Consider the following 18,800-nt stretch of genomic DNA (forward strand, 5'->3'; position numbering starts at 1 on the left):
AAGATCCCAGCTGAGCTATCTATTCCCCACAGTACATACACACTTACACACTAGGGAAATCATTTTTGTACAGTTAAAATTCACTTCGATCTCTTGCACAATGGACGAGTCTGTGGCCGCTTACCTTGAGCTTGCATTCTAGTTCTGATGAGGGCTAATGGATAACTAGCCAACTGGCCACAGGTGCTGGAAGCTGTGCCACAGCCTAGGAGGACCAACACCCCTGGATTGGCAGAGTCTGTTGCATACTTCTGTAGCCAAGCATTCTTAAGGGTCTGCCACAGGAGAAGAAAATGTCCAAACTGTTACCATCAATCAAACCCAACAAGTCTCGTGGACAGTCATTTCTCTTAATGGTAGGAAGCTGCAGTAATGCTCGATTTCATGCTGTGTGCATGCGGCTATATCACAGCTCAGTGCAGGGTCTATCTAACTAAGGTCACCAATGACCTACTAGCCGCCAAGGCCAAGCGACACTACTCTGTCCTCCTCCTCCTGGACCTGTCCTCTGCCTTTGACACAGTGGACCATTCCCTATTACTACAGACCCTCTCATCTCTTGGTATCACAGACTTGGCCCTATCTTGGACTGTGTCATACCTAACAGACCGGACATTCAGCGTCTCCCATTCGCACACCAGCTCCTCACCGCGCCCCCTATCCATCGGAGTCCCGCAAGGTTCAGTCCTAGGGCCCCTGCTCTTCTCCATTTACACCTTCGGCCTTGGACAGCTCATAGAATCTCATGGCTTTCAGTATAACCTCTATGCTGATGACACACAGATCTACATCTCTGGACCAGATATCACCTCCCTACTAAACAGAATCCCTCAATGTCTGTCTGTTATTTCATTCTTCTTCTCTGCTAGATTTCTAAAACTTATTATGGACAAAACAGAATTAATCATCTTTCCATCATCTCACGTGACCCCCCCCCCATGGACCTATCCATTAAAGTAAACGGCTGCCCACTCTCTCCAGTCCCACAAGCTCGCTGCCTCGGGGTTATCCTTGACACTGATCTCTCATTCAAACCACATATCCAAGCTCCTTTCACTTCCTGCCGACTTCCACTCAAAAATATTTCACGGATCCGTACATTCCTTAACCAAGAATCTGCAAAAACCCTAGTCCATGCCCTCATCATCTCCTGCCTTGACTACTGCAACCTCCTGCTCAGTGGCCTCCCCTCTAACACTCTCGCACCCCTCATATCTATTCTAAACTCTGCTGCCCGACTAATCCACCTGTCCCCCCGCTATTCCCCGGCCTCTCCCCTCTGTCAATCCCTGCACTGGCTCCCCATTACCCAAAGACTCCAGTTCAAAACTCTAACCATGACATACAAAGCCATCCACAACATGAGTCCTCCATACATCTGTGACCTCGTCTCACGGTAATTACCTGCACGAAACCTCCGATCCTCACAAGATCTCCTTCTCTACTACCCTCTTATCTCCTCTTCCCACAATCGCATACAAGATTTCTCCCGCGCATCCCCCCTACTCTGGAACTCTCTACCACAACATATCATACTCTCGCCTACCATGGAAACCTTCAAAAAGAACCTGAAGACCTACCTCTTCCGACAAGCCAACAACCTGCAGTAACCACCGATCCACCAAACTGCAGCATGACCAGTTCTACCCTCGCCTACTGTATCCTCACCCATCGCTTGTAGATTGAGAGCCCTCGCGGGCAGGGTCCTCTCTCATCCTGTACCAGTCGTGACTTGTATTGTTTAAGATTACTGTACTTGTATGTATTATGTATACCCCTCCTCACATGTAAAGCGCCATGGAATAAATGGCGCTATAATAATAAATAATAATAATTTATGGTCAAGGACAGAACCGGATCACCGCCTGTAAAATCAGCAAAATTCTCACATATCGCCGTGTGCCCAAAAGTGACAAATGCGAGGTAATATTGGAATGAATCAATATTATGTACTTGTTGGAAATAGAACAAAAAAAAAAAAAAAAAAGTGTTCAGCAATAACCAAATATTCATTATATAATCTTTGCCCAGCGCTGTCAAACTGGTTGCTGCGTTAACAATTGTCATCAAATCAAAAGTGACCAATTTTTGTTTTATTTTACTCTTACTACTCCACCTGAATATTCAGTTTTTATTTAGATTTTTTTCTCTTTTTTTTATTTAATCCGTCATATGATTTCAGAGATGTGGGTTTTTCTATGCAGTGCTAATTTTTATGGTCTTTATAAAGGGGGCGATGTTCACAGGGTAATAATAAAAAGCGGCCTAAAGACACGCCCCCCCACATAAACTTGCAAACCACACCCCCTTGTAAAGATTATAAAAATCTAAATAAAAAGGCCCATATCTCCGAAACTGCCTGGTGGATTAAAAATATAATAATAACAATAATCATAATAATAATAATAATAAAATACTCCGAGGAGCAGCGGTTGTAAAGTAAGAGTGAAAACTGGTCATGGGAACTTCTGAACAATTAGTAACAATGTGCTAGCATATATAAAAAACAAAGTAAAAAAGATCACCTCATAGATGGCAAGGTCAATGCCAGCATAAGGAATGATCCCCAGTATGTTGGGTATATATCCCTTATAGAAGGCCCGCACACCTTCTTTTTTCAGAATCTGCTTTGCACAGTCAAACATCCCATTGTACTGTCCGGTCCTTGCTACAGCCAAGCGCGTCTTCATAACCTACAACACAATAACGAGCATTATTAAACAAGAAGTCCTCTGCTGTTAGGCTAGATTGTATTTTAACATACGAGATATACAGTATAATATATATATATATATATCTATCTCAAGTGTGTGTGTGTGTGTGTGTGTGTGTGTGTGTGTGTGTGTGTGTGTGTGTGTGTGTGTGTGTATGTATGTATGTATGTATGTATGTATGTATGCATGCATGTCCAGGATTGGCATCCGCACCGTCGCAGCTACAGCCACAAAATTTGGCACAGTCACACGTCTGGACCCCAAGAGTGTCCTAGGCTATGTTGTGAGGCGAAATTTTAACCCCGCGTGTTCCAATTCACCAAACAATTTTGCCCCTATCTACATAATGGGGAAAAAGTGTGTGCATCAAGCCCCGCCACTCATTATGATGTCATAATAGTTGACTATGGGATGGAGGATGTGTGATGGGTATATGGGCACTGGACTATGGGATGGAGGATATGTATGACGGGTATATGGGCAAGGGACTATGGGATGGAGGATGTGTGATGGGTATATGGGCACTGGACTATGGGATGGAGGATATGTATGACAGGTATATGGGCACAGGACTATGGGATGGCGGATATGTATGATGGGTATATGGGCACGGGACTATGGGATGGAGGATATGTATGATGGGTATATGGGCATGGGACTATGAGATGAAGAATGTATGATGGGTATATGGACACTCGACTATGGGATGGCGAATGTGTATGATGGGTATATGGGCATGGGACTATGGGATGGAGGATGTGTGATGGGTATATGGGATGGAGGATATGTATGACGGGTATATGGGCACGGGCCTATGGGATGGAGGATGTGTGATGGGTATATGGGCACTGGACTATGGGATGGAGGATATGTATGACAGGTATATGGGCATGGGACTATGGGATGGCGGATATGTATGATGGGTATATGGGCACGGGACTATGGGATGGAGGATGTGTGATGGGTATATGGGCACTGGACTTTGGGATGGAGGATATGTATGACAGGTATATGGACACGGGACTATGGGATGGCGGATATGTATGATGGGTATATGGGCACGGGACTACGGGATGGAGAATATGTATGATGGGTATATGGGCATGGGACTAAGAGATGAAGAATGTATGATGGGTATATGGACACTTGACTATGGGATGGCGAATGTGTATGATGGGTATATGGGCATGGGACTATGGGACGGAGGATGTGTGATGGGTATATGGGCACTCGACTATGGGATGGAGGATATGTATGATGGGTATATGGGCACGGGCCTATAGGATCGTGGATATGTATGATGGGTATATGGGCATGGGACTATTATTATTATTATTATTATTTATTGTTATAGCGCCATTTATTCCATGGAGCTTTACATGTGAGGGGGGTATACATAAAAACAAGTACAATAATCTTAAACAATACAAGTCATAACTGGTACAGGAGGAGAGAGGACCCTGCCCGCGAGGGCTCACAATCTTCAAGGGATGGGTGATAATACAGTAGGCGAGGGTAGAGCTGGTCGTGCAGCGGTTTGGTCGATAGGTGGTTACTGCAGGTTATAGGCTTGTCGGAAGAGGTGGGTCTTCAGGCTCTTTTTGAAGGTTTCGATGGTAGGTGAGAGTCTGATATGTTGTGGTAGAGAGTTCCAGAGTAGGGGTGATGCGCGAGAGAAATCTTGTATGCGATTGTGGGAAGAGGAGATAAGAGGGGAGTAGAGAAGGAGATCTTGTGAGGATCGGAGGTTGCGTGCAGGAAAGTACCGGGAGACGAGGTCACAGATGTATGGAGGAGACAAGTTGTGGATGGCTTTGTATGTCATGGTTAGGGTTTTGTAATGGAGTCTCTGGGCAATTGGGAGCCAGTGAAGGGATTGACAGAGGGGAGAAGCTGGGGAATAGCGGGGGGACAGGTGGATTAGTCGGGCAGCAGAGTTTAGAATAGATTGGAGGGGTGCGAGAGTGTTTGAGGGGAGGCCGCAGAGCATGAGGTTGCAGTAGTCAAGGCGAGAGATGATGAGGGCATGGACTAGGGTTTTTGCAGATTCTTGGGTGAGGAATGAACGGATGCGTGAAATATTTTTGAGTTGAAGTCGGCAGGAAGTGGAAAGGGTTTGGATATGTGGTTTGAAGGAGAGATCAGCATCAAGGATTACTCCGAGGCAGCGAGCTTGTGGGACTGGGGAGAGTGGGCAGTCATTTACTGTAATTGATAGGTTCATAGGGGGGGTCACGTGAGATGGGGGAAAGATGATGAATTCTGTTTTGTCCATGTTGAGTTTCAGATATCTAGTGGAGAAGAAGGATGAAATAGTGGACAGACATTGAGGGATTCTGGTTAGTAGGGAGGTGATATCTGGTCCAGAGATGTAGATCTGTGTGTCATCAGCATAAACTATGCTGACTATGGGATGGAGGATAATTATAATTTGCTATAACTAACCACAGTTAGTTACTATGCCCGGGCAGCGCTGGGCTCTTCAGCTAATATATATATATATATATATATATATATATATATATATATATATATATATATATATACACACACACACATACACACACACACACACACACATACATATACACTTTGATATAAAAGACATGAAAATAGTATTTAGAAAATATAACAAAAACATTAACCCTGTCCCAACAGGGCGATTTTCCATTTTTTTCATCCCTTTATTCCAACAGCCATAGCTATTTTTATTTTTCTGTCTATAGCCATAGGAACATTTTGTTTTGGTTTTTTTTTTTGGGGGGGGGGGCGAGTTGTACTTTTAATTGACCCCATCCTTTTTATCAGGTGATGTACTGGCTGCAAAAAAAAATTTAAGTAAGGCGAGAAAGCGAAAAAAAGCACAATGCCGCAATTGTTTTTTGAATTTTTTTTATCTACAGGGTCTATTTTACGGTAGTAAAAATGACCTGGTAATATAATCCTACAGGTCAGTACAATTATGCAGATATCAAATATGTATATTTTTATTTTATGTAACTGGTGAAAAAAAAACAAATTAGAAAGACATGCAGTCGCACACTCCGGTCCCAAGTACCGGTGGCAGTGCCGGGTATTGAGATGCGAGACTCGTGCGAGTTTCTCTCAAGTCTGACCCCTGCCTTAGAGAAAGATGATGGCTGAACAACACAGCCATTATCTGCTGGAAAAGATGCAGGTTCAGCATGCGAGCCAGCATAGGACATACCAGTATGTTCCATGAAGATAAGGGATTAAAGGCATTGTCTGATACGTTAATAAATATTGTCGAGTTTCACCCTTTCTGGTAGGCATTTGGTAGCGTTCACTATTGTGAATTCACTTTCTGGCCTACCTCTGGTTACTGCTGAAGGTGGTGGAGCTGGTCAGGTTGACGGGAGGGGTTGCGAGTTCTCTTTCTGGACTCCCTCTGGTGGTTACTGGAGGTAATGGAGCTGATCTGATTAACAGAAGCTTGCCACCTGATAATGAGGACAACGATTGGAGATCTGGGGTTTCAGACTGGATTTAAGACAGCCCTCTATTCCTGCTGGTGATTTTTCCAGCCTCCTGAGGTCTTAGTTTCCAGCTCAGTCCCTGCATGCTCAGCTAAGTGTTCTTTTGCTATTCTGTTCACATTTGATCTGGTTTTGTCTGTTTCAGTTTTGTGTGGGTCAGCTACGGCTGGGGCTGTGCTGAATCACCATCCATATGTTACTGCTTGTGCCAGTATGTTTTTGTCCCTTATTAGATTGGCATATTCTGAAAGCAGAGCAAAAAGAGGACAGAGTGCTGATATAGTGGGCGAAGTCGTGCGACTTCTTGTCTAGTCAGTGTGGGCCCCATTGTTTGCTCAGTCCATTTTTCCTACCTGCGTTTGTGTTTTCATCTTGTCTCACCGACAATATATGTTTGGGGGCTATCTATTCCTTTGGGGTCTGCTCTGGGGCACTTTTGGATTTCCCCTTTCTTGCTTTAGGCTTAGTTAGCTCTCCGGCTGTGCCGATGTGTCTAGGATCATCATAGGCACGCTCCACGGCTACTGCTAGTTGTGTGGATAGGATCAGGGGTCTGCAATCCGCTAAGTTACCAACCTCTCTGGTTCTCTGTGGCTTAGCTTGGGCTTGCTCTCCTCCTCGGTGATCCAATCATAACAGTTCACACAGTTAATGTAGTTTTGGTCCAAACTCGTGCAGTTTTTATTGATTTCCACAGGTTGCCCAGTACCAAAACAAACTCCAACATAAATCCCTAGCCTTGTCCAAGCGCTAACTAAACAGAACAGACCCTGGCTACTCATACACGACTGCGCTAGCCTCGGCTTGGTCCAACAAAACAGCTATTGTCCATAGAAACCACTGATACTTGTAGACCTCTTCACATGGCTTATGCATTGAATCATGATCAGCTAAGTCACTGCAGGCTCACCCAAACAGCGCAGTCTCCATTCAGAGAAAGACCCCGGCATGTCACACTCTCTACGCTACAGCTCACTATTCGGTGGGTCAGTCACTAGTAGCACACTCAACTCTGCTTAACATCAAGATGCTGCAGAGCTGGTATTTAACCCTTCCTTCCCAGCAATGCTACACTATTTATTCTTACATACTAATCACTTTTGTAATTCGCTTTAATATAGAATACAATACACTTCTGTCTATACATCTAATCCCAAGTGAAGTTAAAAAAACAAAACAAAAAAAAAACAATTTTTTTCTACTTCATTTGGTGAAGCGTCATCAGGAGGCAAGGGTTGCACTCAATTCCCTGCAGCGTCTATCACTCGGAATGGAGCAGAATGTCATCAAGTGATGGCTCTGTGGTCACTTACCACAGTTTCTTTCATTGCCGCTGTGGTGTAGTTACCACTGTGTCGGCTAGGGGGCGCTGTGTGGGTGTCCCAGGACGGGTGTACAGGCACATTCAGTGTGGTAACAGGAGCAGGGTCCTAAATGACCATTGTGGGTCTCAAGGTGGGTGGCCTTGGGATGCAGGCTCCAGGGTGTATTGATCAGCAGAGGTACTGCTGATCTTTCTGTTACACTGTATCAGGGAAGCCTGTGTGTCTATACAACCTTTGGTGATGTCATAGCCATGTGATCCCCTTTGGGTGTGGTTACAGGGCTATGTAATTGAGGTGTTTGGCACATGTGAGAGTGTGGAGGGAGTCTGTCTGAGTGTGGACAGACTTCCATGTGTCCAGGTGGGACACTACAGAGAGTGTATATGGGGAGGACTACAGCTCCCAGCATGTGCTGAGACTCTCAGTCCAAGTCTGAAGCCACGGACCTTTCTGTTCCTTTGCCTGAAGTGAAGGTTACATTTCAGTGTTATGCTGTCTCTGGTTTATGGAGTAATAAACCTGGTGAAATTTTAAAAGGAACGTGCCTCATGTTTGTCTCCCGCTGCACCTAAGCGAGTCACATCCCTACAATTGGTGGAGAATGCGGGCAGCGATTCCCAGAAGCACGTGTGGCAATGCTGGCGATTCTGAGCCAGGAGAGCAGACGGTCTGACAACCGTGAGTAATACTGACCGAGGTCAGAGAAAGTGACTATTAATATTTGTGGGATACCTCTGAGGAGAAGAGGCGTCCGGGAACCTGTGTGGCCGACACAGGTAACAGACAGGAGTCCGTGTTGCACTGACCAGGGTCAGTGAGAGACTGTGTTCCTGGAGGGGTCAGTGAGCAAGGTCCTGGAGGGTCAGTGTTGGGAGGTTCTGGGAGAGGAATCGGATCCCTGGAACACGTGATATGACCTTGGACCTGATGAGGCGTGTGTTGGGCAGTCTCAGGCGGAGACGGATGTCCTGAAGAGCACCCGCTGAGCCCCTGGACCTGGTGAGGCTGGTGTGTTGGGAGACCCTGGGAGGAGGGTCGGCTCCCTGAATAGCACCCGGTGTGCCCTGTGTGTTGGACGGTCTCAGGTGGAGACGGTACGTCCTGAGTGGCACACGAACAGGACATGTGAGAGACTGTGCATGTGTTTTTTTTTCTTTTTTTTTTTCTTTTCCTCTGCAAAACCTGAAGGTGCTTGCTGTGGCTCAGTGGGGTCACGAAGGTCTCGCAGCACAGGGACCTGGTGTTTTCTTTAAGGGATCTGCCCTGGGAGCATTGGTAGCAGACGCTGTCTGTCTACACCATCCTGCTGCAGCTTTATTGCATGTGACTAAGCGGATACAGTAGTTGTGGCTTTACACAACTATTAAGGGTGAGTACCCTGTATTATTGCTGCATAACCCATTATACCTGCACTGGTAAGGCCCTATGGGCGCACTTTTGTGGCTTTTTTATCTTTGAGGGTGACAAGCGGCTTCCAGTAACCCGGCGGGGTTACGAAGGTGACAAGCGGCTTCCGGTGGATCGGCGGGTCCACGAAGATGGCGCAGCAGGAGCTGCAGTGACACCAGCCGCTGTGTATGTGTGTGAACAGCAGCCGGAGGTGCCGGTGATCAGTGACAGCAGGAGCTGTGGTGGTGCCAGCAAAGACTTGTGTGGTATCGTGAGAGACAAACTGTACTGTGTGAACTGTGGCATAAGAAGTTCTGCAGAACGGACATGGGGAAATCCCAAAAGGGGGCGGTGACCCAAAAGGGGGCGGTGACCCAAAAGGGGGCGGTGACCCAAAAGGGAGTGGTAACCAAAAAAGGGGTGGAGTCCCAAAAGGGGGCGGTGACCCAAATTAGAGTGGTAACCCAAAAAGGGGTGGAGTCACAAAAGGGGAGGTGACCCAAATTGGAGTGGTAACCCAAAAAGGGGTGGAAACCCAAAAGGGGCAGTGACCCAAATTGGAGTGGTAACCCAAAAAGGGGTGGAGTCCCAAAAGGGGGCGGTGACCCAAATTGGAGTGGTAACCCAAAAAGGGGTGGAGTCCCAAAAGGGGGCGGTGACCCAGATTGGAGTGGCAACCCAAAGTGGGGTGGTGGTCCAGAAAGTGGCCAAGTGTGAAGTGACAGCACTGGGTGACTCAGTAGGTATGTCTGGAGTACCACAGTGTATGTGCAGGTCTTTTTCAGAATGTGGAATATCCTTTCCAGGTAGTAATGATGGGCCACAGATGTGTACAGTGATGCTGCACCGGGAAGGAGCCTTTGGTCGGCTGGACTCAGAGAGTCAGGTGACTGACAGGAACGCCTCTCGTTTTCTCTCTGACCGAGAAAAACGTCAGGGTTCGCTGTAAACACAGGGTCACGGTGAACTACGCAGTAGACACAGTAGTGTTTGAGGGGACCAAAGGTGGTGAGTGCCAAGGTAGAGGGATACCACGGGACTTAGTCTATGCCTGGGAGAGGGGCCGGGACTTTCTTTTGTTTGATGACATTTGGTCGGATGATGGAGATGCTTCGACTGTGGGGCCAGCGGACACTGAGACAGTGACGGCTCCTGACATGGACAGGTCAGAGGCAGAACTGACCAGAGGAAGAAGTACATCTGCCCAACTGACGGACCTGACGTCTCGTGATAAGACAGATGGTGGGCTGGGAGATGAGACTACTGGACTAGACACATTGGTGCTGGACGGTAACTGGAGGGTTCACTCGACTGGTGTGACTGACCCAGTGGTACCCTTTGATGATATAATTAAAGAGGTAGTGGTGAGACACGTGCTGGCCAAAAGAGAACAAGATCATGAGATACAGCTGATAAAGGAGACTGTAACAGAACATGTCGAACGGGAAAGAGTCCTAAGGCAAGCAGCTGAGCACAGAGTGGATGAGCTGGAGAAGGAAGTCTCTGAGCTCAGAGGTCACCTGTCAGCATGTAAAACCATGAACAAGACCCTGTTGGAAGATATGGAGGTGCTCAGAGAGGCCCAAGAGAAGCATCAACAGGAGATTCTCAGGAGAGAGGATCAGCGTCGCTACCTGGCAGAGGAGCGAGATAAAGTTCTGCAAGAACTCAGTGGAGTAGTAAAAGGTCTTCTGCAGAAGAAGTGGATGGGTGAAGACGTACAGCGGCCGTGCCCGACTGATAGCAAGGCAGAACTGCCAAAGCCCATCTTGGAAAAGGGTCCTGAAGACTGTAAATCTCAGGAAGATGGTGAACCAAGAGCTGCACAAGACAGTCACCCGGTCTTGGCAGATACCTTGAGGGAAGTGTCCGTGGGGAACCCAGAGCCATCTGTCCAGGATGAGAGCAAGTCCATGACCTTCAAGTGCGTGATGGAGGTACCCGAAGACGTGCGAGAAGCGTGTGCCAGCGAAGGTGTGCATGAGACTTTTAAAAAGGCAGTAAAGGCCTATAGTGTGAGCTGGGCACCAGAAACAGACCAGTTGGTGATACTGGCAGAAACGGAAGACACAGAGAGAAGGGTGGCTGTCCTGAAGGAGATGCACCTACAATGTCTCCGCACGAAACAGATGCTCGTGGAGCGTAATAGGAAAGCCGCTCGACGTCTGGAGCTTGCAAGGGAAGCACAAAGTCGGCTGGGCTTTGTGGAAGACATAATTCCGGTACCCAGAAATCTGGTGGGGAAAGTCGTTGGCAGACTTGGAAAGGTGATGCAGGAGATGGTGAATCGATCCTGTGTGAAGAGAGTGAGGATCCCACCTGCTGGTGAAATCCAAGTCGTTATTGAAGATGACATGGTTCCTGTCATTGTGGTTGGTTCGGTGGAAAGCATTGGGAAGCTTCGCATGCTCCTGGAATATCGGGTAGCGTACCTGAAGGAGATTGAGCAGCTAAGACAGGATCGACTGCAGATGAATGAGCAGATAGAGAACGTCAGGTGGCGTCCACCTCCAACCCAAGGTGTAAGGACCCGAAGGGATCCTCCAAGGAATGAAAGGACAGGTAGTCGAAGGCAAGAACGTCGAGAGTCCGCAAGTGGCCGTTCTAATCGTAGTAACATAGGCACGAGACCCGGTGGTGGACATAGTGACAGAGGGTCAGACTCAGACCAGCCAGTTGGCCCAGCTGGACGTGGGACTCATGACAGTGTGAACTGGGAGAGCCGGCCGGTGAGAGAAAGGTCAGGTGACGGAGCGCACTGCAAACAGGTGGAGACTAAAGAGTGTCTGATCACACTGACGGACGTTGACGGGAAGGCCAAAGCCCAAGGCCGAGATACTGACCGCTGGGGGCGGGGGAGGCCTAACGTGAATATGAGGCAGTTTGACTACCGAAACAGACGGAGATGGTCCTCTCGACTTGTAGGGCAAGGTGACATGGGTGCCAGGTCTCAAGATACCTGGGTGATGTCATGTGTTCAACCCCACAAGTTTGAACAGAGGGGGGAGGTATGTGGTGTAGTTACCACTGTGTCGGCTAGGGGGCGCTGTGTGGGTGTCCCAGGACGGGTGTACAGGCACATTCAGTGTGGTAACAGGAGCAGGGTCCTAAATGACCATTGTGGGTCTCAAGGTGGGTGGCCTTGGGATGCAGGCTCCAGGGTGTATTGATCAGCAGAGGTACTGCTGATCTTTCTGTTACACTGTATCAGGGAAGCCTGTGTGTCTATACAACCTTTGGTGATGTCATAGCCATGTGATCCCCTTTGGGTGTGGTTACAGGGCTATGTAATTGAGGTGTTTGGCACATGTGAGAGTGTGGAGGGAGTCTGTCTGAGTGTGGACAGACTTCCATGTGTCCAGGTGGGACACTACAGAGAGTGTATATGGGGAGGACTACAGCTCCCAGCATGTGCTGAGACTCTCAGTCCAAGTCTGAAGCCACGGACCTTTCTGTTCCTTTGCCTGAAGTGAAGGTTACATTTCAGTGTTATGCTGTCTCTGGTTTATGGAGTAATAAACCTGGTGAAATTTTAAAGGAACGTGCCTCATGTTTGTCTCCCGCTGCACCTAAGCGAGTCACATCCCTACACCGCCCATTGAAGATTTCACAGATCCTTGGCAGAGAAGCAAGGTTTGAGAGATGTGACCAATATACTGGAACGCTGCTTGTCTGCAGTCCCTTCCACCACAGCTCCTTACTGTGAAAGGAGGCAACATCAAGGGGCAGTGATAAAGAAGTGAGTGACACCAGCGCCACCCCTTGAAGATCATTTATTTGACAGTGGTGCTAGAAGCTGTGGGGCGGCACTGGTGTCACTCACCCCGATTTTATTAATGCTCCCCTATTGGGTCTTGTTTCATAGTAAGAAGCTTCTCCCACATCTTCAGAGAGTTCAGAGACAGGTGATAAAAGAAATTGTGGCAAGTGACCACAACACTGTCCCCTGTTGACATCTTGGTCCAGAAGGGGTGATAGATGCTGTGGTGAAGAGAGTGCAGCTCCAGCTTCCTAATGACACCTCGTTTGAGAATCCTCTCACAAAAAACATCACAGGAACTGAAGTAAAAAGAAATATATAGGGATTGTATAAAGGAGAAGTGTAAGGAATTTTAATATAAAACAAATTACAAAAGGGTTTAGGATTTCTACAGGACATTTTACGAATTGAACCACACCCTTAGAAGGGTTATACAATAATATATATATATATATATATATATATATATATATATATCATACATACACACACACGGACACACATGTATACACACACACACATACTAGCTGAAGAGCCCGGCGCTGCCCGGGCATAGTACCTAACTACGGTTAGTTATAACAAATTATAATGATTATATCTATCTAATATATATATATGTATTATATATATATATATATATATATATATATATATCCATATCTATCTCTGAGTGTAGAGCCCCGCCCATTCCGCATAGCCACATTCACTATAATATGCAACATCATCCCGTCAGCCAGAGCTACAGGACTACTACCCATAATATCCCACATCCCTACGGGATGGAGGATGTGTGATGTATATATGGGCACGGGAGGGGGGATTCATTTCTGTCATGTGCTCTCTGCTCCTTTCAGGGGGGCAGACAATGGCTGGGAGCTTATGTTCCCAGGGATGCTATATTTCTCCCACCATGTCAGTGTCTGCTGAGGTGTTGTCAAGTGGGAAAACTGTTGGTCACAGCAATCAATCACAGCTCAGCTTCTTTTGAACAGCTCTGGTGAAATAAAAGATGCTTTGTGATTGGTTGGTGATACACACACACACATATTCATTTTTATAATTATATATATATATATATATATATATATATATATATATATATATATATATATATATATATATATATATATATATATATATATATATATATATATATATATATACACACACACACATACTTACACACACACTGCAGACCAAAAGTTTGGACACACCTCATTCAGAGAGTTTTCTTTATTTTCATGACTATGAAAATTGTAGATTCACTCTGAAGGCATCAAAACTATGAATTTACACATGTGGAATTATATAATTAACAAAAATGTGTGAAACAACTTAAAATAGTATTAGTCTTACCGGTAATTCGGTTTCTAGGAACCTTCCATGACAGCAGCATCGGAGGATGTCTCCCCGCCCTAATGGGGGACAGGAAACGCACAAGAGGTTAAATAACCCTCCCCTTCCTACTACCTCCAGTGTTTTTTCTGTACATACTAACATGTATAGTTACCACCAAGTGTAGGAATCATCCAGTAGGATATCAGATAGGGAGGAAAATTAGTGCTGTTGTGGAAGGTTCCTAGAAACCGAATAACCGGTAAGACTAATTCTATTTTCTCTAGTCACTTTCCACGACAGCAGCATCGGAGAAATACCAACATCTAATTTCTTAGGGAGGGACAACAGCCTGCAGAACACGTCTGCCAAACGTTAAATCCCTGTTGAAATTTAGTCTATAGTGTCTGGTGAATGTATGGACAGATGACCAGGTGGCGGCTCTGCATATCTGCTCTGAAGATGCGTTCCCTCTTTCTGCCCATGCTGTTGCTACTGAACGAGTAGAGTGGGAACGTTCTGTGACAAGTAGGCGAGGTTGAGCACTTGCTTGATCCAATTTGCGATTGTATTTTTTGCCGCCTTTTTGCCTTTATTTCGACCTGAAAACTGAATGAATAAATTCTGGTCAATCCTCCAACTCTCTGTCTGCTGTAGGTAGAAGAGAACTATTCTGCGGACATCGAGGGTGTGGAACACTTCTTTCGTGTTGGAGGGGTTTGGACAGAAGGAAGGCAATACAATGTCCTGGAACCTGTGAAAGTTCGAGACTGCCTTAGGCATAAAAGAGGGATCTAATCTCAGGATGATGCTATCCTCCATGATAGTTAGATATGGCTCCTGTATTGATAGGGCCTGCAATTCCCCTATGCGTCTTGCGGTAGTAATTGCTACTAGGAACACGATTTTTAGCGTTGTTTTTCGGAGTTGTGGAAGACAGTGGTTCAAATGGCTCACTGGTCAGGCCCCTGAGAACTAGGTTCAAGTCCCGGGGGGGGGGGGGAATCAGGCTACGGAGTCTGGGACGGATCCTAGACGCTGAGGTCATGAACTGTTTGACCCATCGATGACTTGCCAGGTCCTGGTCGTAGAATGAGCTAAGGGCTGAAACCTGCACCTTTAAAGTGCTGGGTGTGAGTCCCAGATCCAGCCCGTCCTGAAGGAATTCTAAGATTTGTGCAATATTAGGATGGAAGGGATCTGGAAAATTTGGGGAGCACCAAGATGAGAACTTCTTCCAGACCTAACCATAGATCGTGTTAGTCACTGGTTTCCTACTCTTTTGTAGGGTTTGAATTACTTTTTCAGATAGGCCTCTAGCCTTTAGGATTCTGGCTTCAGTAGCCAGGCCGCCAGGTTCATTTTGTGCGGGTCTGGGTGCAGTAGAGGTCCTTGGCGAAGAAGATTGGCTCTCTGGGGCAGAAGTATTGGACTTTCCTGAGCCATGTTTCGAAGGGCTCCGTACCAGCTTCTCCCTGGCCACAAAGGAGCCACCAGGATTGTAGTAACTTGTTCTGCCCGTATCTTCTGTAGTGTTCTCGCTATCATGGTGTAAGCTAGATTGAAGCGCCAAGGATGGGAGAAGGTATCTACTTTTCCACCTTTGTATTTTGACCACTGGCAAAGAGGCCCACCTCGGGATGTCTCCATCTTGAGACCAGAGACAAAAAGACTGTTTGGTCTAGGCTCCATTCCCCGGGATGAACATCCCTCCTGCTGAGGAAGTCTGCCTCCAAGTTGTCCGACGCACTTAGATGCACTGCTGATATGGACAGTAGATGTTTCTCTGCCCAAGAAAAAATTCTTGCAGCCACCAATTTTAGGTTGGAAATTTCGTGCCTCCTTGGTGACAGATGTAGGACACTGTAGTCATTGTCTGAGCAGACACGTATATGATGATTTTGGACAATGGCGCATGCTGCCTTCAGCGCTTCCTCTACTGCTCTTAGTTCTCTCACATTTGAGGAGCTAGTTCTGACGTCTGGGGGCCATACCCCCTGGAAGTGTGATTTCTCCACTATAGCACCCCAGCCTCTCAGACTGGCATCTGTGGTGATGATTTTCAGGGGAAGCTGATCCCAGCTGACCCCCTGCTGGAGATTCTGGTGGTTCAGCCACCATATGAGAGACGCCTTCACATGACCGGGAAGAGGGGTTCTCCTGGTCAGTGTATTCCGGTGTTTCCTTAAACACTGGAGTACATAGGACTGAAGGACCCCAGTATGGGCTTGGGCCAGGAGACGGCTTGGATACATGCTGTAAGCGAACCTAGCAAGGACATTGAGTCTCTCTGGGCTCTGAACTCGAAGAGTCTCTGAACCAGGTCGAGTTGTCGTTCCCTGGGTAGATAAGATGTTTGCTTTCCCGAGTCCAGGAGTATCCCCGAGAACTTTTTCCTCGTTGAGGGATGAAGGTCTGATCTCTCCAGGTTGGGGATCCAACCCAAGGATTGGAAAATGTCTAGAGATTTCCCTACATCCTGGTTCAGGTGAGATACGGATGGAGCTATTATTAGAAGGTCGTCTAGGTATGGGACAATGCAGATCCCTTGCTGGCAAATGAAGATCATTGCCTCTGCCATCACCTTGGTGAATACACGAGGGGCTGATGACACTCCAAACGGTAGGAAGTTGAATTGGTAGTGGTTGACCTGGGACCCCTGAGATACCGCAAACCTGAGGAATCTGGATGAATCGGGACGTGGTAGTAGGCGTCCGTCAGGTCTATTGTAGCCATCACCCAATCTTGTCCTATGAGAGGGATTGCTGTCTTGACCGACTCCATCTTGAATCGCCTGTACTTCACCACTTGGTTTAAGGGCTTTAAGTTTATAATAACCCTGTGTTTCCCTGAGGGTTTTACGACTACGAAGAGGCGAGAGTAGTGGCTGCTGCCAACCTCCTGATGTGGGACTGGGGAGATCGCTCTTGTTTGCAGAAGTGTTTTTATGTCTGACAGCAAGGATCTCTGGAGGTGCGCCTGTAGAAAGGTTATTCTCAGGTATTGAGGGGGAGGACTCTCGAATTTCAATCTCAGTCCGTCGCAAATGGTGCGAAAAACCCATTGGTTTGAGGTTATGGACTGCCATTGATCTATGAAATTCGAGAGTCGACCCCCGACCGGAATATTGTCATTGTTTGTCCGTAGGGTTTTGCTGTTGCTGGGGGGCCAGAATATTTCTGCCCTTATCTCCTTTTGGGTAACTCCACCGACCCGTTTTGCCCTTCCCTTTAAAATCTCTCTGGTAGGGCTGGTCACGGGGGGGAATGAAAAAATCGTTTCCTAGGCTTCCTTTGTTCTGGAAGCGACTTCTTCTTATCCGTGGCTTTCTCCAGGATATCATCCAGAGCCGGCCCAAACACATAAATCCCCTGGAAGGGAATCGCACAGAGTTTTGTTTTTGACGTAAAGTCTCCTCCCCAAGACTTCAGCCACAGTGTTCTCCTGGCTGAGCTGGAGAGGACTGCCGACTTTGCTGCTACTCGTATGGATTCCGCGGAAGCATCGGCTAGGAACCCTGTTGCCTTTTGTAATAGAGGAAGAGAGTCAAGGATTTCTTCTCTGGAGGTTCCCTGAGTGAGGTGGTCTTCCAGTGTACGCAGCCAGCGGAATAGGGACCTGGCAACACATGTAGAGGCTATATTGGCCTTTAGCAGGGTTGTGGATGCATCCCAGGATTTCCTGAGCAGGCTCTCAGCTTTCCGATCCATGGGATCCTTGCGCGGAGATGAATCTTCGAATGGAAGAGCCGTTTTCTTAGTCACCCTGGAACCTGCACGTCCACTTTAGGGACTCCCCATAGGCAGCAATCTCCCTCTAAGGGAAACCGATTCCTCAGGTCTGAGGGAATACTAAGTCCTTTCTCGGGGAGGGCCCATTCATGCAAAACCAGGTTTCGGATGTTTTCGTGAATGGGAAACCCCTTTTGGTCTTTGGGCTTTAGTCCCCCAAACATTTCATCCTGAATAGAGCATTCCACTTCCGCCTCCTCCAATCCCATGGTGCCCCTTACCATACTAACTAAATCCCCCATGTCCTCAGACGAGAAGTAGTATTTCTTGCTATCGGGTTTGGGGGCGGAAGTGGAACTCTCATTCTCCCATGCATCCTCTGAGTTAGAGGTATCAATTTCGCCCGAGTCCGAGTCAGATTCCATAGGGGCCGCTTTCCTTTTCCTAGCAGGAGGGGGCTGTGGTGTCAGGACCTGGGCAACAGTCATCATAGAAGTTTGGACTTCTTGTTTAATGAGGGTTTTTATACTGTCCAGTAGGGAGGGCTGCTCTGCATGTATTACGTCATCCGTGCAGGGCTGACATAGTTTCTTCCTATGTGTTGAGGGAAGTTTGGTACCACACACACACTTGCGGCTTGGTTTCTTTATGGGGTCAGGGGCCTTGTCTCCCTAAAACAGAGAGAGAAGGCATGCTAAGTCACCTCAGAGACCACCCGGACAGAATAAAGGGGGACCCACCCCGCTACTTACAGTAGGAGGGTGAACGCTGGGCTCCTCAGAAGCAGATCGAGAGAGCTTATCACCGTCCATGGTCAGTCTGTCACAGTCACCAGTGCAGAAATGGCGTTACCTGGACACCCTCGACCCGGATTTTAAGGGTACTTGCACACGCTGCGGATTGGTCTGCGGATTCATCCGCGCGGATTTTGCAAAATCCGCAGGTCAAAAGACCTGCGGTTTATCTGCGGATTATTCTGCGGTTTGGCCCTGCGGTTTCACCATCTCCACAATGGAGGAGATAGGAATCCGCAGAAAGAATTGACAAGT

General features: G+C 47.3%; 1 protein-coding gene across 1 annotated transcript in view; it reads right to left on the reverse strand.

Annotated features, from left to right (window-relative positions):
- LOC141086003 (mitochondrial adenyl nucleotide antiporter SLC25A24) overlaps positions 1 to 18,800 on the reverse strand; it is an 85,656-nt gene that overhangs the window by 13,479 nt on the left and 53,377 nt on the right. Inside the window, exons 8-9 of the mRNA XM_073571716.1 lie at positions 2,526 to 2,693; positions 125 to 275 (exon numbers count right to left, since the gene is read on the reverse strand). Of these exons, the coding sequence (XP_073427817.1) occupies positions 125 to 275; positions 2,526 to 2,693 (319 nt within the window). The remainder of the gene's footprint in view (positions 1 to 124; positions 276 to 2,525; positions 2,694 to 18,800) is intronic.

Source organism: Dendrobates tinctorius, unplaced genomic scaffold (genome assembly GCF_039654945.1).
Source record: "Dendrobates tinctorius isolate UK_male_01 unplaced genomic scaffold, ASM3965494v1 ptg000029l, whole genome shotgun sequence".
NCBI classification, from domain to species: domain Eukaryota; kingdom Metazoa; phylum Chordata; class Amphibia; order Anura; family Dendrobatidae; genus Dendrobates; species Dendrobates tinctorius.